Source organism: Ictalurus punctatus, chromosome 1, assembly GCF_001660625.3.
Source record: "Ictalurus punctatus breed USDA103 chromosome 1, Coco_2.0, whole genome shotgun sequence".
Lineage (NCBI taxonomy): Eukaryota > Metazoa > Chordata > Actinopteri > Siluriformes > Ictaluridae > Ictalurus > Ictalurus punctatus.
In genome coordinates this window covers 4,790,164-4,815,239 of record NC_030416.2, presented here as the reverse complement: position 1 = coordinate 4,815,239, position 25,076 = coordinate 4,790,164, and the positions used below count along the sequence as shown (strand labels likewise).

General features: G+C 40.8%; 2 protein-coding genes across 3 annotated transcripts; both read right to left on the bottom strand.

Annotated features, from left to right (window-relative positions):
* Window positions 1-315: 315 nt before the first annotated feature.
* Window positions 316-4,452, bottom strand: LOC108254854 (C-C chemokine receptor type 4). The gene is made up of 3 exons (XM_017450269.3): window positions 4,352-4,452; window positions 2,405-2,478; window positions 316-1,934 (listed from the first exon to the last, which is right to left on the bottom strand). Exons 2-3 carry the CDS (start codon window positions 2,455-2,457, stop codon window positions 920-922), a joined length of 1,068 nt encoding a protein of 355 aa, XP_017305758.1. The 5' UTR covers window positions 2,458-2,478; window positions 4,352-4,452; the 3' UTR covers window positions 316-919.
* A 9,986-nt stretch (window positions 4,453-14,438) lies between these two features.
* LOC108261821 (C-C chemokine receptor type 1) lies at window positions 14,439-18,394 on the bottom strand. 2 transcript variants are annotated; one of them, XM_053679515.1, is made up of 3 exons: window positions 18,268-18,394; window positions 16,412-16,483; window positions 14,439-15,961 (listed from the first exon to the last, which is right to left on the bottom strand). In XM_053679515.1, exons 2-3 carry the CDS (start codon window positions 16,462-16,464, stop codon window positions 14,929-14,931), a joined length of 1,086 nt encoding a protein of 361 aa, XP_053535490.1. In that variant the 5' UTR covers window positions 16,465-16,483; window positions 18,268-18,394; the 3' UTR covers window positions 14,439-14,928. The 2 variants fall into 2 exon arrangements, with proteins under 2 accessions (XP_053535490.1, XP_053535494.1); XM_053679519.1 differs by having other exon boundaries at window positions 14,439-15,946.
* Window positions 18,395-25,076: the final 6,682 nt, after the last annotated feature.

The window sequence follows — 25,076 nt, the reverse complement described above, 5'->3', positions numbered from 1 at the left end:
CACACGCTTGAGCTTTTTGGCCGATCACAATGCAACGGGTCAGCTGGCCAACCAGAGCACTCTGGGCTTTTTGGAAAGAGGGGCTTGGGAGAAACCGGAACGCAATTGGAGCGTTTCAGGCAGCCCAGGAATAGAGGTACTGCAATAATGTACAGTATGTTAAAATAAATGTGTTTTTTTGAACATTAAAGCAAGTTAACCTATTCTATTCCACCCAATAAACAAAATAACGAAATAAAAAAAAAACTTTTAAAAAGCACCACATGACCCCTTTAAAGCATAGATGGGATATGGAGTCAAACAACAACGCAAAAAAAAAGTTCCGAAGGATTTTAATGATATTTATGTGCAAGACACTTTGCTTAATAATAAAAATGTATGTTTCAATTAATTTTCATATATATATGTACACTTAGGGGTGTACTCACTTTTGTTGCCAGCGGTTTAGACATTAATATCTGTGTGTTGAGGTATTTTGAGGGGACGGCAAATTTACACTGTTACACAAGCTGTACACTCACTACTTTACATTGTAGCAAAGTGTCATTTCTTCAGTGCTGTCACATGAAAAGATATAATCAAATATTTACAAAAATGTGAGGGGTGTACTCACTTTTGTGAGATACTGTATATATATATATATATATATATATATATATATATATATATATATATATATATATATATATATTAAAGGTACACATTAAAAAATACACATTAAAGGTACAAAAGGTAATGATATCACTCTGAGAGTTTACAAAACTTTTAAAAAAGAGCACATTATGGTAAACTTTACCTAATAACAGGGATATATAACACATGCAAATACAAGTTATCTCAACAGTATTTCCAATAGTACATAAAATGTATAAAATGGAAGTAATTTATACATATAAAAAAAGACTTCATGTTCCTCCGTTCAGATTCCAACTGAGCCTTCATCGTCATTCACTGGGGCTGCGGCCCGGGTCAGGTAGCGATTCACACACTGCACTTTGACGCATGGGGTCTCGAGGAGGAGCTTTGCGAGGTTCCTCCTGAACTTTTGACCCACAAACACATAGAGGAATGGATTGAGGCAGCTGTGTGAGTATGCTATAGCTTCAGTGACTTGCAGCATGAGCTGGATTGTTTTGCTGAGCTCACACCCTGGAGGCAGGATACGCTTCATTTCCAGTGCTTTGAGGAATGCTGCAATGTTGTACGGTATCCAACAGCAGAAGAACACCACCACGACCGCAGCAACAAGACGAATGGCCAATTTCCCTGATTTACGAACAGTCCGAAGCTTCTGTAGAATCATCGAGTAGCAAAATCCCACAATACTCAGTGGAATCAGCATTCCCAAAATATTCATCTTAAAGAAAGCTGCACTTCTCACATCGTTGTGACTTTCTTGAATTTTTGGATAAGCACTGCAAACTACTTCAGTCCCATTTTCTTTGACAAGATACAGCAGCTCAGGAAATGATGCTGCAATAGCTATAATCCAGACTACCAGGCTGGCTAAAATCCCATAAATCTTGGTTCGGATTCTCAAGATAAACACAGCATGGACAATAGCCAAGTATCTGTCGATGCTCATCAGCACAATAAAGAAAATGCCAGAGTAAAATCCAATGTAGTACACGCTGAGGACCAGAGTGCACATGGCTCTACCAAAAACCCAGGTATCCCTGGCGTAGTGAGCCTGGGAGGGGAGAGAGAAGATTAGTAGAAGGTCAGCGATGACCAGGTTCAGGAGAGACACATCAGTCATGCTTTTCATCTGAGGGCCCCTCAGGATCACCCACAGCACCAGCATGTTGCCCAGGAAGCCCACCACGAAGAACAGGGAGTAGAGCACAGGGAGAATACGGCTTGCATGGGTTCCATACTCACACAGTTGAAATATCCCAACATCAGAATAATCATATTCTGTTGTGCTGAAAACACTAAGGAGAGAGTTAATGCAAGAGAATTTCAGTACACGAGAAGCTGAGTTAGTGTACAGTGAAGATTTAATACCAGAATTCTCATGCTGAAATTGATGTTATGGCTTGTAAATACACACACAGAGAAATGCTATTTATTTTTAATGCTATTTGAGGACATTATTAAATATTAACGTATACATTAACTTAGAGTAACATCCCTTTAAAGTCCATTTCACACCGAGCACTTTGGAGGAGACAGAGCATTTTAATCAGACATTCATAACAGCGTTATAAATAAACGCAAATGTGATCGCCATCTTCAGAACTGATTTAATAAAGGTTTGTGCAGAGCTTATAAATGTGCTATGTAAGTCCCTTCAAATAAAGGGTTAACTTCCATTATGGAAGAAAAAACCCCCCCACCCCCCACCCCCCATTTTCGAGAGGCTTTGACTGCATTTAATATTTGGATTGTAATATGTTCTCACCTGGGTGTTGTGATTTCCCAAAGACCTGTGCTGGTGTTCAACATTGCTGCCATCAGATATTAAAACAGTTATCCCTGGGGTTAAAGATATAAAAAAAAGAAGTTAAAAGCAGGTTTCTATGGCATTTGGATTAAAAAAAAAAAACTATCACCACTTGGACAAGCACGCTGAACTGCAGTGAAGGTTTGTGACCATGTACTGCAATCTTGTGCTTGTAATTAGGGGCGTAGCATTTTTTTTTTTTTTCAGAGGTGGCCAGGTAAGGCCCAGTGATTTTATTGGGATGGCCAAAAATAAATATGTAAGTAAGTAAGTAAGTAAGTAAATAAATAAATAAATCACAACTCTCTGTGACATGCTGTACCAAAAGTCGTTTTTAATGGATACATAACTATTGATTATGGATGTTTCATGCCCAGTTGTAAAGTATTTACTTGTTGCCATGCATATATAATAAACTTTGTTCGTTTTATTGGCCGAAAGTCGTATTCATAAGAGTATTATAAGAGTATTATTCATACGCAAGAGTCCGCCAAGACTCGGCTACATGTTTTTACCTTGTTGTATGTTCATTATTATTGTAATTAGCCTATTATTATTGATATATTGTTAGGGTTTGTCCACTTTGCTTCTTGTAAAATTAAAATACAGTCTTGCGTTAATATTCTCAGACAGATCTTGCTTATCACTCAATAACGGAAATCCACATGAATGATACGCAAATACACATCATTTGATCAGTTATTTAAGCTCTTGAAACGCTCTCCTGTCCTGGCCATTTGCGTGCCCAAAGACGAGTGTGATAGACAGCGTCATCGTTCCTTTACTAAGCAGAAACAACTGGAAACAGTTTGGAAACTGGAACGTCTTAATTATTGCCCTGGTGGTGGAAATTTTCAATGCTTGTGCTATTTTGTTATAGGCACGTCCCGTTTTGTGAAGCTCAACAACCTTTTGCCACACATCACAGCTATATTCCTTGGTCTAACCCACTGTTATGAATGACTGAGAGAATTTGACCTGTGTGTTACTTCATATTTATACCCCTGTGAAACAGGAAGTCATGGTTGAACAATTTTCCTGTTCCTAGTCACCGCTGTGTAATAAAAAAACAAAAAAGAAGTAACACATCAATGGGAATATACTTCAAATATATTTTTCTCATATGAATTCACCGGGGTGTTGATAATTGTCGCACATATATTGAACAAAAGATGTGTTATTGTTTTTTGTTCATATACCTGTGTTTTGTTTGCAATTGTTTTCTATCCATAACAGCAGAGTATTTTTGTGAATTTTTTGAACAAAAGATTCAACAATAAAGACAAATTTTCACAAGCTTTTTTGCTCATATTTACCAAGGGTGCCAATATTAATGTTGGGCAGTGTATATGCACAGGAAAACAAACTGTGGCTGGAAAGCGAAAGTAGATCACATGTCTGCCTCCAGTTTCCTCATTTCCTCATAACCAAATGGGAAATGTTACACAATGGTTTATTTATTTATTTATTAATTTATTTATGTGCGTCTCAGTTTTAGCACTGTGTCGCAGAAAGCCTGGGTATGGAATGATCAAGAACCACTTTTATTATTATTATTATTATTATTATTATTATTATTATTATCACCAAATCGAACAGCTACTTACAACACCCCCCCCCCCTTTTTTTTTAAAACAGGGACAGATTGATAATGTATGTGATAACGTTTATGTGGTAACATTATTCAAATAAAAAACCTTCCGACATTCAGTGAAGTCTGTAAATAATATTTTAAGGGGCGTTGCCCAAATTCTTCTCCAGCAACAAAACTTTCTAAAATGTACTTCTAAATAGACTGCTTCCAGGCATGCTTTTCTTTCAAGTGAGGGCTAATTGCTTTAAAAAAATTTTTTTATTAAATTAAAAAAAGGTGAATATTGGACAAGTTAAATAAATTGGACTTACCTCGGGTGTTATTAGGACCACCAGTCCGATATAAAGGAGAAAAACTTTTTATTTTTTGGCTCCAGTCAGTTTGGTGTCCCTAGCCAAGGGGAGGCAGGACTACGGTCCCTGTAGGGGTTTAACTGTTACACTGCCATGCAAAGTAAAATCTCTCCTTGTGTTCTGTTCATTTCATCTTCACATACTGGCACTTGGAGGTCATATAGGTATTGACTGGTATTTTTTTAATATTAAAAACGGCGTATTGGGCGAGTTCAGCAAAAGTGGGACATCTGATAACCTGGGACAAATACGTTTCATGCTACGAGACCGCAGAATCTCTCACCATCTTAAAAAAAAAAACAGCTAAAGACCCACCTCTTCTGTGAACACCTAATCAACTCATAATAATAATAATAATAATAATAAATAAATAAATAAATAAATAAATAATGTACACTTACACCTCTACTCTGTGCTCTCAAATGTGCACTTTGCTTCTTCTAGAACTCAGTTAATGGATCTTGTATGGTAGCACTACTTGTATTGTTCTCTGCTTGATGTATCACTTTGCTTGTATTTTCTTCTCATTTGTAAGTCGCTTTGGATAAAAGCGTCTGCTAAGTGAATAAATGTAATGTAAATGTAGTGCTAGCTAGCCCTTTAAATATCAGGAGCCAATCAAATTTGAATACCCATGAATAATTAACACAAGGGTCTTTGGTCAGATGTTTTCCACATCACTGTGGGCGTGTTCCACTGACAAATATAAATATAAGCCTTCATAAAGATTAGAAATCATCATAAGCAAACTTTTATGTATTTTTTTTAATGATTCTTAGCTGGTTAATTAAAATTTATATATATATATTATAATATAATATATATTTTATGTACAGTATATATATATATATATATATATATATATATATATATATATATATATATATATATACACACACACACGTCTGTCTATCTATCTATCTATCTATATTAGAGATGCACCAATACCAAAATTTCTCAGCCGATAACGATAACCGATACCGATTTTGTTGGTTCTGACTTTTACGCCTTCTTTTAAATGAATAATAATTAATTTCACAATTCTGAAAGAAATGCAAATAAGAACTTTATTCTCTCCATTTCAACAATTACTCCAAATGAATATGGACACATTAAATAAAGCCTAAAGATTAAATTAAGATTTGTTAACTTATTATTCATTCATATTAACATTAATACAATCTTTCTTCAAAAACAAGCATTTCCGGTTCATCATCGAACATCAAACTGGTGATTTTAAGACTTGTTTTGAATGTTCTTAAACGACTTTAACATTAACATTAGCAGTTCTGAACACCTAGACTCACAACCACTCATCATTCAATTCCCTTATTTAAGAGGAAGGGGTAAATTCTTCTTCACAAACAAAAACATCTAGAGTGTTTTCTCCACTTGATCTGTTAATGTGTTTTGCAGTTCACGGCCACTGTAGTTTTTGTACTGCCTCCAGTAATGTTGTTGTTGTTGTTGTTGTTGTTTTAACTCACTGTCGGCCTCTTTGCTAATCTCTCTGGTTATTTGTTGAGATGGTGAGAGAAGTGTCGTTATGCTTTCCATCAGTGCCCACTGCTGCATATGAAGTGGGACAGGTAGCTCATCATCCAGAACTTTCCATCATATAGAAGGTGCTATTCCACCTCGTAGCAACATCCTGCTTAAGTGTCTTTAGTGGAAGATCCATCAGTGTCTGAATAGACTGTAGAGGTGAAGAAGAAAGTCGCGAGTGTTTAAAGTGGCCTCCAATCTTTACACATACTGACCAATCCTGTCACACTTCACTGGCTTGATATGCCTTCGGTGACAGTGAGCTGAAGGGAATGAGTCATGCAGGGCAAATCTATCTATCTATCCATCTATCTAACTCTCTATGTATCTCTCTCCCTCTCTCTCTCTCTCTCTCTCTCTCTCTCTCTCTCTCTCTATATATATATATATATATATATATATATATATATATATATATATATGTATCTTGATATATCTGTCTATCCATATATCCATCTCTATCTCTCTATCTATATCTATCTATCTATATGTATATACATATATCTTTCTCTCTCTCTCACTCTCTCTATATATATATGCATCTCGATATATCTATCTATCCATATATCCATCTCTATCTATCTATCTATAAGTATATATACAGTGAGGGAAATAAGTATTTGACCCCCTCTCAATCAGAAAGATTTCTGGCTCCCAGGTGTCTTTTATACAGGTAACGAGCTGAGATTAGGAGCACACTCTTAAAGGGAGTGCTTCTAATCTCAGCTCGTTACCTGTATAAAAGACACCTGTCCACAGAAGCAATCAATCAATCAGATTCCAAACTCTCCACCATGGCCAAGACCAAAGAGCTCTCCAAGGATGTCAGGGACAAGATTGTAGACCTACACAAGTCTGGAATGGGCTACAAGACCATTGCCAAGCAGCTTGGTGAGGTGACAACAGTTGGTGCGATTATTCGCAAATGGAAGAAACACAAAAGAACTGTCAGTCTCCCTCGGCCTGGGGCTCCATGCAAGATCTCACCTCGTGGAGTTGCAACGATCATGAGAACAGTGAGGAATCAGCCCAGAACTACACGGGAGGATCTTGTCAATGATCTCAAGGCAGCTGGGACCATAGTCACCAAGAAAACAATTGGTAACACACTACGCCGTGAAGGACTGAAATCCTGCAGCGCGCGCAAGGTCCGCTGCTCAAGAAAGCACATATACATGATGATATATAGATGAGACCAAAATGGAGCTCTTTGGCATCAACTCAACTCGCCGTGTTTGGAGGAGGAGGAATGCTGCCTATGACCCCAAGAACACCATCCCCAACGTCAAACATGGAGGTGGAAACATTATGCTTTGGGGGTGTTTTTCTGCTAAGGGGGCAGGACAACTTCACCGCATCAATGGGACGATGGATGGGGCCATGTACCGTCAAATCTTGGGTGAGAACCTCCTTCCCTCAGCCAGGGCATTGAAAATGGGTCGTGGATGGGTAATCTAGCATGACAATGACCCAAAACACACGGCCAAGGCAACAAAGGAGTGGCTCAAGAAGAAGCACATTAAGGTTCTGGAGTGGCCTAGGCAGTCTCCAGACCTTAATCCCATAGAAAATGTTTGGAGGGAGCTGAAGGTTCGAGTTGCCAAACGTCAGCCTCGAAACCTTAATGACTTGGAGAAGATCTGCATAGAGGAGTGGGACAAAATCCCTCCTGAGATGTGTGCAAACCTGGTGGCCAACTACAAGAAACGTCTATCTCTCTCTGTCTCTCTCTCTCTCTCTATATATATACACACATGTATCTCGATATATCTATCTATCCATATATCCATCTCTATCTATCTATCTATCTATGTCTATCTATCTTAACACCGTTTGAAGTACACAGTAAAATCTCTAGTGTTAAATTAACACTCAGAGTGTTCATGTGTGTCCAGTGGACTTATATAAACACTGAACGATGGAATCAAAGCAGCCGTCTTCAACGTTCTGCACAAGTCACGGGAGAAACGCGTCCTTGCGCTAGATTCTCTATTGCAAACGTCCTGCCATGATCACAGGAATCCGATATCCATTTTCCTATCCATTATCCTATCCATTTTCCTTGTAAACGATATCCGTTTTACATGTTATTGATCATAATTAGATTAAGAGCCCGCGTCATTACGTCACCGCGCCACGCCGTCCGACGTCCCTCCAGAATTTCACGTGTCAACATACAGTTCGTCCTCATTATGGTACCGTATATAGTTTTGGGTGTTTTTATTTAAATTTTTTACGAACGCTTCAAGTGCGGTTAATTATTAGTCATGCTATACGTGCAAACAGACGACTGCTTGAAGCCATGGGCTGCGTCTCAAATCGCATACTTACCTACTGTATAGTAGCCGAGATACATGTATTTTCCCCCACTACCGGCCTATAGTAGGCAAGTATGCAGTTTGGGAACACAGCCGAACTCTCTTGTTCGCCGTAAAGCATAAAACTGCCGTGTGTGATCGTGTCCTGTCGCAAAATGCGGTGAAAATGCTCACACGACGTTCATAATGTGATTAAGGTGTTTACATGTCTGTAATGCACGTCCATAATACGATTAAAACAGGAGTAATCCACCTGTCTTAATTCCATTAGAGCTTAATTAGATTATGACCATAATTAGATTAATGTTGCTGTTTACATGGTAGTTTCTTAATCAAATTATGGTCTTAATTAGATTAAGAGTGGATTATTATTGTCCATGTAAACGCAGTCAGTAATCCCCTCTTAATCCGATTAAGACCATACTCTAATTAAGAAACTACCATGTAAACAGCAATTTTTACTTACCTTAATCTAATTAAGATCATAATCGGAGTAAGCAATAATCTAATTAAGACAGGTGGAGTACTCCTATTTTAGTCGCATTATGGACGTGTATTACAGACATGTAAACACCTTAATCACATTATGAGCGTCATGTGGGAGTTTTCACTGCATTTTGTGACAGGACACGATCACACACGGCAGTTTTACGTTTTACGGCGAACAAGGGAGTTCGGTTGCGTCCCAAACCGCATACTTTCCTACTATAGGTCTGTAGTGGGGAAAAATACATGTATCTCAGCTGCTATATAGACGGTAACTACGCGATTAGAGACGCAGCCCACAGCTTCAAGCAGCATCTCAGCATCAGGGCTGAGATATGACAGAACCCCCCCCCAAAGGGCTCACTCCGGGAGAAGAGTCCTTTCTGGGTCTCCCCCGGGGTCGTGGTCCTGGAAGTTCAGGTTGTGATGCGTGGGAGTCCTTACATAGCTGCGGGTCCAGGGTGTCTTGCGGCGGCACCCAGCACTGTTCCTCTGGCCCGTAGCCCTCCCACTCGATTAAATACTCCAGCTTACCCCTCCTGCACCGTGAGTTAAGGATGGGACCAGAGACGTTCCAGTACAGGTAGGGGCTTGAGCTTGCCGACCGGGAATGTCCGTGGAACTTTACATTGGGCACACGATGAACATGACGCCATTTCTCTGTGTACCTTTGCCCACAACAGATGGTAGGTGCAGTGTGCACCTGGGTCACCTGTGGCAACCGCCATGTGGGCCCAGACAATGAGTTCCTGTCTGTGCCGCTCGGGCACAAATCGTCGTCCTGAGGGGCATGTTGCTGGAAACTGTGACTGGGGAATGTTCGCTAAGGTTTGATCCAGCTCCCACTCCAGGGCACTAATAATACAGGAAGGGGGAATGATGTAGTCCTCGTGGTTCCTCAGAACCTCAGTGCTGTCCAGACGAGAAAGGGCATCAGCCTTAGTGTTCTTGGACCCGGGTCTGTACAACAGGGTGAATTGGAACCTGGCGAAGAATAGTGACCATCGGGCTTGACGAGGTGATAACTGTTTGGCGGTATGTAGGTACTCTAGGTTCTTGTGATCAGTGAATATGACGAAGGGTGTCTTTCCTCCAGGGCTAGCTTTACAGCCAATAGTTCTCTATTGCCCACATCGTAGTTTCATTCTGCTGGTGATAGTTTTTGGGAAAAGAAGGCCACAGGATGGAGCTTGGGCCTCTCTCCGAAACGTTGTGAGAGGACGGCTCCTACGGCAGTCTCGTACTGAGCCTTGAACCTCCACCATGAACGGCTTGGACGGGTCTAGGTGTTTGATGAAGGTTGAAGGCCTTCTTGAGTTGCTCTAGTGCTGCTTGGGCAGCTGGATTCCAGGGCAGGTGTTTGGGCTTTCCTCTCAGCAGAGACGTCAACGGGTGTGCTATGGAGCTGAAGTCTCTGATGAACCGCCTGTAGAAATTTGCAAAACCCAGGAATCTCCGTAACTCCTTCACGATTACTGGCATGGGCCATTCTACCACCATTCTACTACCATTCTGCTTGAACTTTACCTCGGTCCATGGTAACCCCCTCAGGGCTGATGATGTACCCCAGAAACGAAATGGTGTCCTTATGGAACTCACATTTTTCGGCTTTGATGTAAAGCTGGTGCTGGAGTAGTCTTTGTAGGACCTTCCGGACATGGTGGACATGCTCCTCCTGGGAAGTGGAATAGATCAAGATGTCGTCGATGTATGTGATCAGGTACATCCCAGTATGTCCCTTAGGACGTCGTTTATTAGGCGCTGAAAGACTGAGGGGGTGCTAGAGAGCCCATACAGCATTACCAAGTATTCATAGTGGCCTGAGGTGGTACTGAACCCTGTCTTCCACTCATCTCCCTCTCTGATCCGGACCAGGTTGTATGCACTACGGAGGTCCAGTTTAATGAAGATGGTGGCAGCACGGAGTTGTTCTAGGGTGACCAGTACTAACGGGAGAGGGTAGCGATACTTGATACAACACTGATTAAGACCCCTGTAGTCGATGCATGGCCTGGGCCCTCTTCCCTTCTTATCCACAGAGAAAAATCCTGCAGAGGCGGGGGATGTAGAAGGTCTTATGTAATCCTGCTGCAGTGCCTCCTGAATGTACTCCTCCATAGCTCTCTGCTCAGTCTGTGACAATGGATACACCCTTCCTCGGGGTGGCGTAGTTCCGGGAAGCAGATCTATGGCACAGTCGTACGGCCGATGAGGTGGTAATACACTAGCCCTTTCCTTGCTAAACGCCTCACTGAGGTCTTGGTATTCGGGTGGAATGTGGATTTATCCAGGCTCTCGATGGAGGTGGTCGCTAGTGCGATCACTGGTGTCTGTAGGCAATGTATTATGCAGTGGGTGTACCAGTGCATGATCTCTTTGTGAGCCCATGAAATACCTGGGTTGTGTTGTTCCAGCCAGGGGAGGCCTAGAATCACTGGCTGTCTGGCGGACACCGTGACGTAAAACACCATGCTCTCCTGCACCATGCACCGTGCACCTTGCTTTAGGGTAATCAGTTACTCCCCTGTCTCCTCGTTATCTGGAGAATGATCAAAGACCACCCAAAAGCGATCTGTCAGCTGTTCCAGGGAGGTGATGGTGCTGCTTTCCTGCTCCCATTCAGCGGTGAAAGCTCTCCCGGTCAACAGCTCCATGAAGTGGGTAATTCTCAGAATCTCCGGTATCCCTGGGTAGCTTGCATGATCCCCGGCATATTTTTCCGGCGCCGGTATAGGAGAAAACTGCACAGGCATCGGTGTAGCGACCGGCATGGTTTGAACTAGCCTAGCCACCTGCGCAGTGAGGTTGGCTAGCTGCTGGTTCTGGTCACTAATCATTCTACCGTGGCCTTCAATGGCTTGGCACCACAATGGATCACCCACTGATTCCGTAGGAAGACGAAGTAATCTGTCACGTACCGTGGATGGAGACGGAAGTAGATGAACGTGATAGAATCAGGCAGAATAATCCAAGGGGAAAAGACAAAGTTCGTGGTCGATAAACAGGCGAGGGTCAGGCGATCAGGCAAACAAACAAAATGGGGCTAGGCAGAAATCGAGGTCGGGGACGGAAACATTGGTCAAAGGTAATTTAGTAAACGCACGAGAAAAAAGCGTAGAGAATGGCTGAGAAACAAGTCAACAGAACATTACTTTGCAAAGTCTCTAAATTTCCAAAGTCTCTCTTATGCTCTGGTCTGAGTGTGTCTGAATGGGATGCAGGTGTGTGTGATTAGAACTCCGGGGAAGGTGGGCGCATGCGTGTGTGGGAAGCGTAGTCCTCAGCGGCCATGCTTGTAGTTAGCGGTGCCTCCCGGGAAACCGAGTCGTGGCTGGGCTGAGATACGACAACATGTTTGTCAAGACCCTCATAAAAGCACTTGCTCAGGTTCATCGACACAAGTCTGGTGAATTCTGTGCTGATCTTTAGTCATTACAGAACATCAAACAAACATAACACAGAAACAAAGTCATTTGAATTTTCACAGTGCAGGTCAAATGTCATGAGGTTCCATTCCAAAGTACTACAGCACCGCTGTACAATGTCAAAGAACGTTTAATAATTTTTTCATATTGGTTATAACAAAAAAGACAGTTACTTCAGTGCCTGAAGTAATTCTACGAAGAAAAGAAAAAAAGTCATTCAAAAATTTAATAAACAGTGTACACAAGCAAGATCAGGACCAAAGTAATAGATTCTCACCAAATCTCTTGATATATTTCATGGCCAGCGGTTCATATACATATTGATATTGTAAGCAAAGCTAATGAGGGAGAATTACAGTGGAAGCAGGAGCATCAGAAAATGACAAGCTTATTTATATATAAGCTTTTATATATATATATATATATATATATATATATATATATATATATATATATATATATACAATTTTATTTTATTTTACATTTAAAGTCTTGCATACTTAAACAAACGGCTTAAAATCTAATAAGTGCAAGCATAGCAACAAATATTAACACAACCATTCAAGAGTAAAGTAACTCAGAGCAATGATGAGTTATCTTTTTTCTTTGTTGTTTTATTAACTTTAACGATATTATAGGCGATGCATTGTAGTATACGACTGTTTTCATCCACTTAAGATAGGACTTGGCCTGTAAATTTGTGTATTTGAAACGCAAGCACACATCACAGAGCACGCGCCCACACAGAAAGCATGCGCGTGCCCGAGTCAGACAGTTTAGTGATGGAAAGTTCGGATCATTTTACTGACTCGGATCTTTGAATCTCGTTCAGCAAAACGAACGAATCTTTTTTTGAGTCATTTCGTTCATTTCAGCAGAATACAATTAAAATGTTACATGTTAAATTCCCCAACACCTCTAGTACTTACGCACATTTGGAATAACAAATAAACTATAGGCTAATACAGCCAAGGCAGTATTATGAGAAACAGAAATGATTGATTAATTGCTTGGCATTAGGCTATGCAGTCTGTTAGTTCACCTCACTTCCCTAGTCGTTCTTCTTTTGTCACGTCACATTTGATTAGTTCACATCTCAAGTCTTCAAGTTCGAGGCATTCATTCATCACGTCACTGCCTCATATTCTGAATGCAGTGGGGCTGTGAAGTGATGAACGAACGACTCGAACCAAAGACTCCAGAGGTGAACGAATTATTTCTGTTTCCGGTACAGAACCTATGGGGATGTTGCTGCGCATGCGTGTTCAAAAATGAACGAATCACTCTCTGAGACAACTCGTTATTCCCGAGTCATATTAAAGATCCGTTCAAAATGAACGAATCATTCATGAACGACACATCACTACACAGTGCGCGAGCACTTAAGTTCTCTCACAGTTTTTGCTCTTTTAACACCACGCACTTCCCACTCTGTATTCTCGCATTCACATTAATAAATAAATAAAATTAAATAGATAAATAAACACACACACATATTTACATATTGTGATATGGGGCAATATCTCTGAGGATAGTTTATATCGTCGCATGTGAATTTCTTCCTCAGGCTATGTGTGAATTAGCCGCGGTTTAAGTCGATGTAGAAATGACGTAAACAATAATTGTATTGTTTACTATTATAAACAATACACTATTATATACTACATGTGGTTTTTACAAGTAATTAAATCAATATGGACAAATATTTACTTACCAAATTTGACAATGGTGGAAGATTTCAATCTTGGCCTACAACATCTATCGTCTTCTGTCTGCTTCGCGCTTCACGTGAGATCACGTAATGAATGTTCAGAACGTGACATCACTGTTGTATTGACTCAACATATACTTTTTTTACTTTGAGGTGACAGATACTGTCGTTAATTCAACTTACAAACTAGGGTTGACAGTGAAAACTTAACATGTTAAGTTGACTGAAAAACAAACAAACAAACAAAAAAACAATTTGCTGTGTCAACTTAAAAATTTACTTGGGAACAACTAAAACTCAATCATTTTTTACAGTGTGAGCTTTTCGGAAGGAGGGGCATGGGAGAAACCAGAACACAATCGGAGCAGCCTGGGAATAGAGGTACTGCAACAATGTACAGTATGTGAAAAATACTGCTTTTCGAACATTAAAGCAAGTTAACCTATTCTATTACACCCAATAAACAAAATAATGAACTTTCAAAAACTTTTTAAAAGAACCATATGATCCCTTTAAAGCATAGAGTGGATATGGAGGCACACAACAATGGTTAATGTTCGTACTCAATCACTTTCTAGAATAATTTCAGACACAGTTATCATTTGTTTAGTCGGTCACAAGATACACTGCCCCCACTATTTATCTGGTTTTGCGCCACACTGTACTGCACTACAGTAGCAGAATTCTAAGGACCTGCACAACCAAGGCTCCAAACAACCATGTGGCAGCTATCTTGCATATGAGTATGCATAGTTAAAAGCAAGTATAATCGAATTACATAATTACAGTACAATTATGAACTATAAATCTTTTTTAAAAGGTACACTATGTATACATTTACAGGATATACATTAAAGGTACAAAAGGTAATGATATCACTCTGAGAGTTTACAAAACTTTAAAAAAGAGCACATTATGGTAAACTTTACCTAATAACAGGGATATATAACACATGCAAATACAAGTTATCTCAACAGTATTTCCAATAGTACATACAGTATAAAATGGAAGTAATTTATACATATTAAAAAAGACTTCATGTTCCTCCGTTCAGATTCCAACTGAGCCTTCATCATCATTCGCTGGGGCTGCGGCCCGGGTCAGGTAGCGATTCACACACTGCAATTTGACGCATGGGGTCTCGAGGAGGAGCTTTGCGAGGTTCCTCCTGAACTTTTGACCCACAAACACATAGAGGAATGGATTGAGGCAGCTGTGTGAGTACGCTATAGCTTCAGTGACTTGCAGCATGAGCTGGATTGTTTTGCTGAGCTCACACTCTGGAGGCAGGATACGCTTCAGTTCCAGTGCTTTGATGAATGCTGCAATGTTGTACGGTATCCAACAGCAGAAGAACACCACCATGACCGCAGCAACAAGACGAATGGCCAATTTCCCTGATTTACGAAGGGTCTGAAGCTTCTGTAGAATCATCGAGTAGCAAAATCCCACAATACTCAGTGGAATCAGCATTCCCAAAATATTCATCTTAAAGAAAGCTGCACTTCTCACATCGTTGTGACTTTCTTGAATTTTTGGATAAGCACTGCAAACTACTTCAGTCCCATTTTCTTTGACTCCAAGATACAGCAGCTCAGGAAATGATGCTGCAATAGCTATAATCCAGACTACCAGGCTGGCTAAAATCCCATAAATCTTGGTTCGGATTCTCAAGATAAACACAGCATGGACAATAGCCAAGTATCTGTCGATGCTCATCAGCACAATAAAGAAAATGCCAGCGTAAAATCCAATGTAGTACACGCTGAGGACCAGAGTGCACATGGCTCTACCAAAAACCCAGGTATCCCTGGCGTAGTGAGCCAGGAAGGGGAGAGAGAAGATTAGTAGAAGGTCAGCGATGGCCAGGTTCAGGAGAGACACATCAGTCATGCTTTTCATCTGAGGGCCCCTCAGGATCACCCACAGCACCAGCATGTTTCCCAGGAAGCCCACCACGAAGAACAGGGAGTAGAGCACAGGGAGAATATGGCTTGCATGCCTTCCATACTCACACGGTTGAGAAGACACAATATCAGAATAATCATATTCTGTTGTGCTGAAAACACTAAGGAGAGAGTTACTGCAAGAGAATTTCAGCACACGAGAAGCTGAGTTAGTGTACAGTGAAGATTTAATACCAGAATTCTCATGCTGAAATTGATGTTATGGCTTGTAAATACACACACACAGAAATGCTATTTATTTTTAATGCTATTTGAGGACATTATTAAATATTAACGTATACATTAACTAAGAGTAACATCCCTTTAAAGTCCATTTCACACCGAGCACTTTGGAGGAGACAGAGCATTTTAATCAGACATTCATAACAGCGTTATAAATAAACGCAAATGTGATCGCCATCTTCAGAACTGATTTAATAAAGCTTTGTGCAGAGCTTATAAATGTGCTATGTAAGTCCCTTCAAATAAAGGGTTAACCTCCATTATGGAAGAAATAACCCACCCCCACCCCCCATTTTTGAGAGGCTTTGACTGCGTTTAATATTTGGATAGTAATATGTTCTCACCTGGGTGTTGTGATTTCCCAAAGACCTGTGCTGGTGTTCAACATTGCTGCCATCAGATATTAAAAGTTATCCCTGGGGTTAAAGATATAAAAAAAAGAAGTTAAAAGCAGGTTTCTATGGCATTTGGATTAAAAAAAAAAACTATCACCACTTGGACAAGCACGCTGAACTGCAGTAAAGGTTTGTGACCATGTACTGCAATCTTGTGCTTGTAATTAGGGGCGTAGCATTTTTTTTTTTTCAGAGGTGGCCAGGTAAGGCCCAGTGATTTTATTGGGATGGCCAAAAATAAATATGTAAGTAAGTAAGTAAGTAAGTAAATAAATAAATAAATCACAACTCTCTGTGACATGCTGTACCAAAAGTCGTTTTTAATGGATACATAACTATTGATTATGGATGTTTCATGCCCAGTTGTAAAGTATTTACTTGTTGCCATGCATATATAATAAACTGTTCATTTTATTGGCCGAAAGTCGTATTCATAAGAGTACGCAAGAGTCGGCTACATGTGTTTACCTTATTGTATGTTCATTATTATTGTAATTAGCCTATTATTAGTGATATATTGTTAGGGTTTGTCCACTTTGCTTCTTGTAAAATTAAAATACAGTCTTGCTTTAATATTCTCACACAGATCTTGCTTATCACTCAATAACGGAAATCCACATGAATCATACGCAAATACACATCATTTGATCAGTTATTTAAGCTCTTGAAACGCTCTCCTGTCCTGGCCATTTGCGTGCCCAAAGACGAGTGTGATAGACAGCGTTATCGTTCCTTTACTAAGCAGAAAAAACTGGAAATGGTTTGGAAACTGGAACGTCTTAATTATTGCCCTGATGGTGGAAATTTTCAATGCTTGTGCTATTTTGTTATAGGCACTTCCCGTTTTGTGAAGCTCAACAACCTTTTGCCACACATCACAGCTATATTCCTTGGTCTAACCCACTGTTATGAATGACTGAGAGAATTTGACCTGTGTGTTACTTCATATTTATACCCCTGTGAAACAGGAAGTCATGGTTGAACAATTTTCCTGTTCCTAGTCACTGCTGTGTAATAAAAAAGCAAAAAAGAAGTAACACATCAATGGGAATATACTTCAAATATATTTTTCTCATATGAATTCACCGGGGTGTTGATAATTGTCGCACATATATTGAACAATAACAATCCATAACAGCAGAGTATTTTTGTGAATTTTTTGGACAAAAGATTCAACAATAAAGCCAAATTTTCACAAGCTTTTTTGCTCATATTTACCAAGGGTGCCAATATTAATGTTGGGCAGTGTATATGCACAGGAAAACAAACTGTGGCTGGAAAGCGAAAGTAGATCACGTCTGCCTCCAGTTTCCTCATTTCCTTCCGAACCAAATGGGAAATGTTACACAATCGTTTATTTATTTATTTATTAATTTATTTATGTGCGTCTCAGTTTTAGCACTGTGTCGCAGAAAGCCTGGGTATGGAATGATCAAGAACCACTTTTATTATTAATATTATTATTATTATTATTATTATTATTATCACCAAATCGAACAACTACTTACAACACCCCCCCCCCCCCTTTTTTTTAAAACAGGGACAGATTGATAATGTATGTGATAACGTTTATGCGGTAACATTATTCAAATAAAAAACTTTCCGACATTCAGTGAAGTCTGTAAATAATATTTTAAGGGGCGTTGCCCAAATTCTTCTCCAGCAACAAAACTTTCTAAAATGTACTTCTAAATAGACTGCTTCCAAGCATGTTTTTCTTTCAAGTGAGGGCTAATTGCTTTAAAAAAAAATTAATTAAATTAAAAAAAGGTGAATATTGGACAAGTTAAATAAATTGGACTTACCTCGGGTGTTATTAGGACCACCAGTCCGATATAAAGGAGAAAAACTTTTTTTTTTTTGGCTCCAGTCAGTTTGGTGTCCCTAGCCAAGGGGAGGCAGGACTACGGTCCCTGTAGGGGTTTAACTGTTACACTGCCATGCAAAGTAAAATCTCTCCTTGTGTTCTGTTCATTTCATCTTCACATACTGGCACTTGGAGGTCATATAGGTATTGACTGGTATTTTTTTTATATTAAAAACGGCGTATTGGGCGAGTTCAGCAAAAGTGGGACATCTGATAACCTGGGACAAATACGTTTCATGCTACGAGACCGCAGAATCTCTCACCATCTTAAAAAAAAAACAGCTAAAGACCCACCTCTTCTGTGAACACTTAATCAACTCATAATAATAATAATAATAATAATAATAAATAAATAAATAAATAAATAAATAAATAAATAATGTACACTTACACCTCTACTCTGTGCTCTCAAATGTGCACTTTGCTTCTTCTAGAACTCAGTTAATGGATCTTGTATGGTAGCACTACTTGTATTGTTCTCTGCTTGATGTATCACTTTGCTTGTATTTTCTTCTCATTTGTAAGTCGCTTTGGATAAAAGCGTCTGCTAAGTGAATAAATGTAATGTAAATGTAGTGCTAGCTAGCCCTTTAAATATCAGGAGCCAATCAAATTTGAATACCCATGAATAATTAACACAAGGGTCTTTGGTCAGATGTTTTCGACATCACTGTGGGCGTGTTCCACTGACAAATATAAATATAAGCCTTCATAAAGATTAGAAATCATCATAAGCAAACTTTTATGTATTTTTTTTAATGATTCTTAGCTGGTTAATTAAAATTTATATATATATTATAATATAATATATATTTTATGTACAGTATATATATATATATATATATATATATATATATATATATATATATATATATATATATATACACACACACATGTCTATCTATCTATCTATCTATCTATATTAGAGATGCACCAATACCAAATTTCTCAGCCGATAACGATAACCGATACCGATTTTGTTGGTTCTGACTTTTACGCCTTCTTTTAAATGAATAATAATTAATTTCACAATTCTGAAAGAAATGCAAATAAGAACTTTATTCTCTCCATTTCAACAATTACTCCAAATGAATATGGACACATTAAATAAAGCCTAAAGATTAAATTAAGATTTGTTAACTTATTATTCATTCATATTAACATTAATACAATCTTTCATCAAAAACAAGCATTTCCGGTTCATCATCGAACATCAAACTGGTGATTTTAAGACTTGTTTTGAATGTTCTTAAACGACTTTAACATTAACATTAGCAGTTCTGAACACCTAGACTCACAACCACTCATCATTCAATTCCCTTATTTAAGAGGAAGGGGTAAATTCTTCTTCACAAACAAAAACATCTAGAGTGTTTTCTCCACTTGATCTGTTAATGTGTTTTGCAGTTCACGTCCACTGTAGTTTTTGTACTGCCTCCAGTAATGTTGTTGTTGTTGTTGTTGTTGTTGTTTTAACTCACTGTCGGCCTCTTTGCTAATCTCTCTGGTTATTTGTTGAGACGGTGAGAGAAGTGTCGTTATGCTTTCCATCAGTGCCCACTGCTGCGTATGAAGTGGGACAGGTAGCTCATCATCCAGAACTTTCCATCATATAGAAGGTGCTATTCCACCTTGTAGTGACATCCTGCTTAAGTGTCTTTAGTGGAAGATCCATCAGTGTCTGAATAGACTGTAGAGGTGAAGAAGAAAGTCGCGAATGTTTAAAGTGGCCTACAATCTTTACACATACTGACCAATCCTGTCACACTTCAGTGGCTTGATATGCCTTCGGTGACAGCGAGCTGAAGGGAATGAGTCATGCAGGGCAAATCTATCTATCTATCCATCTATCTAACTCTCTATGTATCTCTCTCCCTCTCTCTCTCTCTCTCTCTCTCTCTCTCTCTCTATATATATATATATATATATATATATATATATATGTATCTTGATATATCTATCTATCCATATATCCATCTCTATCTATCTATCTATAAGTATATATACAGTGAGGGAAATAAGTATTTGACCCCCTCTCAATCAGAAAGATTTCTGGCTCCCAGGTGTCTTTTATTCAGGTAACGAGCTGAGATTAGGAGCACACTCTTAAAGGGAGTGCTCCTAATCTCAGCTTGTTACCCGTATAAAAGACACCTGTCCACAGAAGCAATCAATCAATCAGATTCCAAACTCTCCACCATGGCCAAGACCAAAGAGCTCTCCAAGGATGTCAGGGACAAGATTGTAGACCTACACAAGTCTGGAATGGGCTACAAGACCATTGCCAAGCAGCTTGGTGAGAAGGTGACAACAGTTGGTGCGATTATTTGCAAATGGAAGAAAGACAAAAGAACTGTCAATCTCCCTCGGCCTGGGGCTCCACGCAAGATCTCACCTCGTGGACTTGCAACGATCATGAGAACAGTGAGGAATCAGCCCAGAACTACACGGGAGGATCTTGTCAATGATCTCAAGACAGCTGGGACCATAGTCACCAAGAAAACAATTGGTAACACACTACGCCGTGAAGGACTGAAATCCTGCAGCGCCCACGAGGTCCGCCTGCTCAAGAAAGCACATATACATGCCCGTCTGAAGTTTGCCAATGAACATCTGAATGATTCAGAGGACCACTGGGTGAAAGTGTTGTGGTCAGATGAGACCAAAATGGAGCTCTTTGACATCAACTCAACTCGCCGTGTTTGTAGGAGGAGGAATGCTGCCTATGACCCCAAGAACACCACCCCCACCGTCAAACCCGGACGTGGAAACATTATGCTTTGGGGGTGTTTTTCTGCTAAGGGGGCAGGACAACTTCACCGCATCAATGGGACGATGGATGGGGCCATGTACCGTCAAATCTTGGGTGAGAACCTCCTTCCCTCAGCCAGGGCATTGAAAATGGGTCGTGGATGGGTATTCCAGCATGACAATGACCCAAAACACACGGCCAAGGCAACAAAGGAGTGGCTCAAGAAGAAGCACATTAAGGTTCTGGAGTGGCCTAGCCAGTCTCCAGACCTTAATCCCATAGAAAATCTGTGGAGAGAGCTGAAGGTTCGAGTTGCCAAACGTCAGCCTCGAAACCTTAATGACTTGGAGAAGATCTGCAAAGAGGAGTGGGACAAAATCCCTCCTGAGATGTGTGCAAACCTGGTGGCCAACTACAAGAAACGTCTATCTCTCTCTGTCTCTCTCTCTCTCTCTCTATATATATATATATATATATATACACACATGTATCTCGATATACCTATCTATCCATATATCCATCTCTATCTGTCTATCTATCTATGTCTATCTATCTTAACACCGTTTGAGGTACACAGTAAAATCTCGTGTTGAATTAACACTCAGAGTGTTCATGTGTGTCCAGTGGACTTATATAAACACTGAACGATGGAATCAAAGCAGCCGTCTTCAACGTTCTGCACAAGTCACGGGAGAAACACGTCCTTGCGCTAGATTCTCTATTGCAAACGTCCTGCCATGATCACAGGAATCCGATATCCATTTTCCTATCCATTATCCTATCCATTTTCCTTGTAAACGATATCCGTTTTACATGTTATTGATCATAATTAGATTAAGAGCCCGCGTCATTACGTCACAGCGCCACGCCGTCCGACGTCCCTCCAGAATTTCACGTGTCAACATACAGTTCGTCCTAATTATGGTACCATATACAGTTTTGGGTGTTTTTATTTAAATTTTTTACGAACGCTTCAAGTGCGGTTAATTATTAGTCATGCTATAAGTGCAAACAGACGACTGCTTGAAGCCATGGGCTGCGTCTCAAATCGCATACTTACCTACTGTATAGTAGCCGAGATACATGTATTTTTCCCCACTACCGGCCTATAGTAGGCAAGTATGCAGTTTGGGAACACAGCCGAACTCTCTTGTTCGCCGTAAAGCGTAAAACTGCCGTGTGTGATCGTGTCCTGTCGCAAAATGCGGTGAAAATGCTCACACGACGTTCATAATGTGATTAAGGTGTTTACATGTCTGTAATGCACGTCCATAATACGATTAAAACAGGAGTAATCCACCTGTCTTAATTCCATTAGAGCTTAATTAGATTATGACCATAATTAGATTAATGTTGCTGTTTACATGGTAGTTTCTTAATCAAATTATGGTCTTAATTAGATTAAGAGTGGATTATTATTGTCCATGTAAACGCAGTCAGTAATCCCCTCTTAATCCGATTAAGACCATACTCTAATTAAGAAACTACCATGTAAACAGCAATTTTTACTTACCTTAATCTAATTAAGGTCATAATCGAAGTAAGCAATAATCTAATTAAGACAGGTGGAGTACTCCTGTTTTAGTCGCATTATGGACGTGTATTACAGACATGTAAACACCTTAATCACATTATGAGCGTCATATGGGAGTTTTCACTGCATTTTGTGACAGGACACGATCACACACGGCAGTTTTACGTTTTACGGCAAACAAGGGAGTTCGGCTGCGTCCCAAAGAGCATACTTTCCTACTATAGGTCTGTAGTGGGGAAAAATACATGTATCTCAGCTGCTATATAGACGGTAACTACGCGATTAGAGACGCAGCCCACAGCTTCAAGCAGCATCTCAGCATCAGGGCTGAGATATGACAGAACCCCCCCCCAAAGGGCTCACTCCGGGAGAAGAGTCCTTTCTGGGTCTCCCCCGGGGTCGTGGTCCTGGAAGTTCAGGTTGTGATGCGTGGGAGTCCTTACATAGCTGCGGGTCCAGGGTGTCTTGCGGCGGCACCCAGCACTGTTCCTCTGGCCCGTAGCCCTCCCACTCGATTAAACACTCCAGCTTACCCCTCCTGCACCGTGAGTTAAGGATGGGACCAGAGACGTTCCAGTACAGGTAGGGGCTTGAGCTTGCCGACCGGGAATGTCCGTGGAACTTTACATTGGGCACACGATGAACATGACGCCATTTCTCTGTGTACCTTTGCCCACAACAGATGGTAGGTGCAGTGTGCACCTGGGTCACCTGTGGCAACCGCCATGTGGGCCCAGACAATGAGTTCCTGTCTGTGCCGCTCGGGCACAAATCGTCGTCCTGAGGGGCATGTTGCTGGAAACTGTGACTGGGGAATGTTCGCTAAGGTTTGATCCAGCTCCCACTCCAGGGCACTAATAATACAGGAAGGGGGAATGATGTAGTCCTCGTGGTTCCTCAGAACCTCAGTGCTGTCCAGACGAGAAAGGGCATCAGCCTTAGTGTTCTTGGACCCGGGTCTGTACGACAGGGTGAATTGGAACCTGGCGAAGAATAGTGACCATCTTGGGCTTGACGAGGTGATAACTGTTTGGCGGTATGTAGGTACTCTAGGTTCTTGTGATCAATGAATATGACGAAGGGGTGTCTTTCCTCCAGGGCTAGCTTTACAGCCAATAGTTCTCTATTGCCCACATCGTAGTTTCATTCTGCTGGTGATAGTTTTTGGGAAAAGAAGGCCACAGGATGGAGCTTGGGCCTCTCTCCAAAACGTTGTGAGAGGACGGCTCCTACGGCAGTCTCGTACTGAGCCTTGAACCTCCACCATGAACGGCTTGGACGGGTCTAGGTGTTTGATGAAGGTTGAAGGCCTTCTTGAGTTGCTCTAGTGCTGCTTGGGCAGCTGGATTCCAGTGCAGGTGTTTGGGCTTTCCTCTCAGCAGAGACGTCAACGGGTGTGCTATGGAGCTGAAGTCTCTGATGAACCGCCTGTAGAAGTTTGCAAAACCCAGGAATCTCCGTAACTCCTTCACGATTACTGGCATGGGCCATTCTACCACCATTCTACTACCATTCTGCTTGAACTTTACCTTGGTCCATGGTAACCCCCTCAGGGCTGATGATGTACCCCAGAAACGAAATGGTGTCCTTATGGAACTCACATTTTTCGGCTTTGATGTAAAGCTGGTGCTGGAGTAGTCTTTGTAGGACCTTCCGGACATGGTGGACATGCTCCTCCTGGGAAGTGGAATAGATCAAGATGTCGTCGATGTATGTGATCAGGTACATCCCAGTATGTCCCTTAGGACGTCGTTTATTAGGCGCTGAAAGACTGAGGGGGTGCTAGAGAGCCCCTACAGCATTACCAAGTATTCATAGTGGCCTGAGGTGGTACTGAACCCTGTCTTCCACTCATCTCCCTCTCTGATCCGGACCAGGTTGTATGCACTACGGAGGTCCAGTTTAATGAAGATGGTGGCAGCACGGAGTTCTAGGGTGACCAGTACTAACGGGAGAGGGTAGCGATACTTGATACAACACTGATTAAGACCCCTGTAGTCGATGCATGGCCTGAGCCCTCTTCCCTTCTTATCCACAGAGAAAAATCCTGCAGAGGCGGGGGATGTAGAAGGTCTTATGTAATCCTGCTGCAGTGCCTCCTGAATGTACTCCTCCATAGCTCTCTGCTCAGTCTGTGACAATGGATATACCCTTCCTCGGGGTGGCGTAGTTCCGGGAAGCAGATCTATGGCACAGTCGTACGGCCGATGAGGTGGTAATACACTAGCCCTTTCCTTGCTAAACGCCTCACTGAGGTCTTGGTATTCGGGTGGAATGTGGATTTATCCAGGCTCTCGATGGAGGTGGTCGCTAGTGCGATCACTGGTGTCTGTAGGCAATGTATTATGCAGTGGGTGTACCAGTGCATGATCTCTTTGTGAGCCCATGAAATACCTGGGTTGTGTTGTTCCAGCCAGGGGAGGCCTAGAATCACTGGATGTCTGGCAGACACCGTGACGTA

Coding starts and splice junctions, on each gene's coding strand:
- LOC108254854 (XM_017450269.3), bottom strand. CDS start 2,457: ATGGCAGCAATGTTGAACACCAGCACAGGTCTTTGGGAAATCACAACA. Junction 1,935..2,404: donor TGGGAAATCACAACACCCAG/GTGAGAACATAT, acceptor CTCTCTCCTTAG/TGTTTTCAGCACAACAGAAT.
- LOC108261821 (XM_053679515.1), bottom strand. CDS start 16,464: ATGGCAGCAATGTTGAACACCAGCACAGGTCTTTGGGAAATCACAACA. Junction 15,962..16,411: donor TGGGAAATCACAACACCCAG/GTGAGAACATAT, acceptor ATTCTCTTGCAG/TAACTCTCTCCTTAGTGTTT.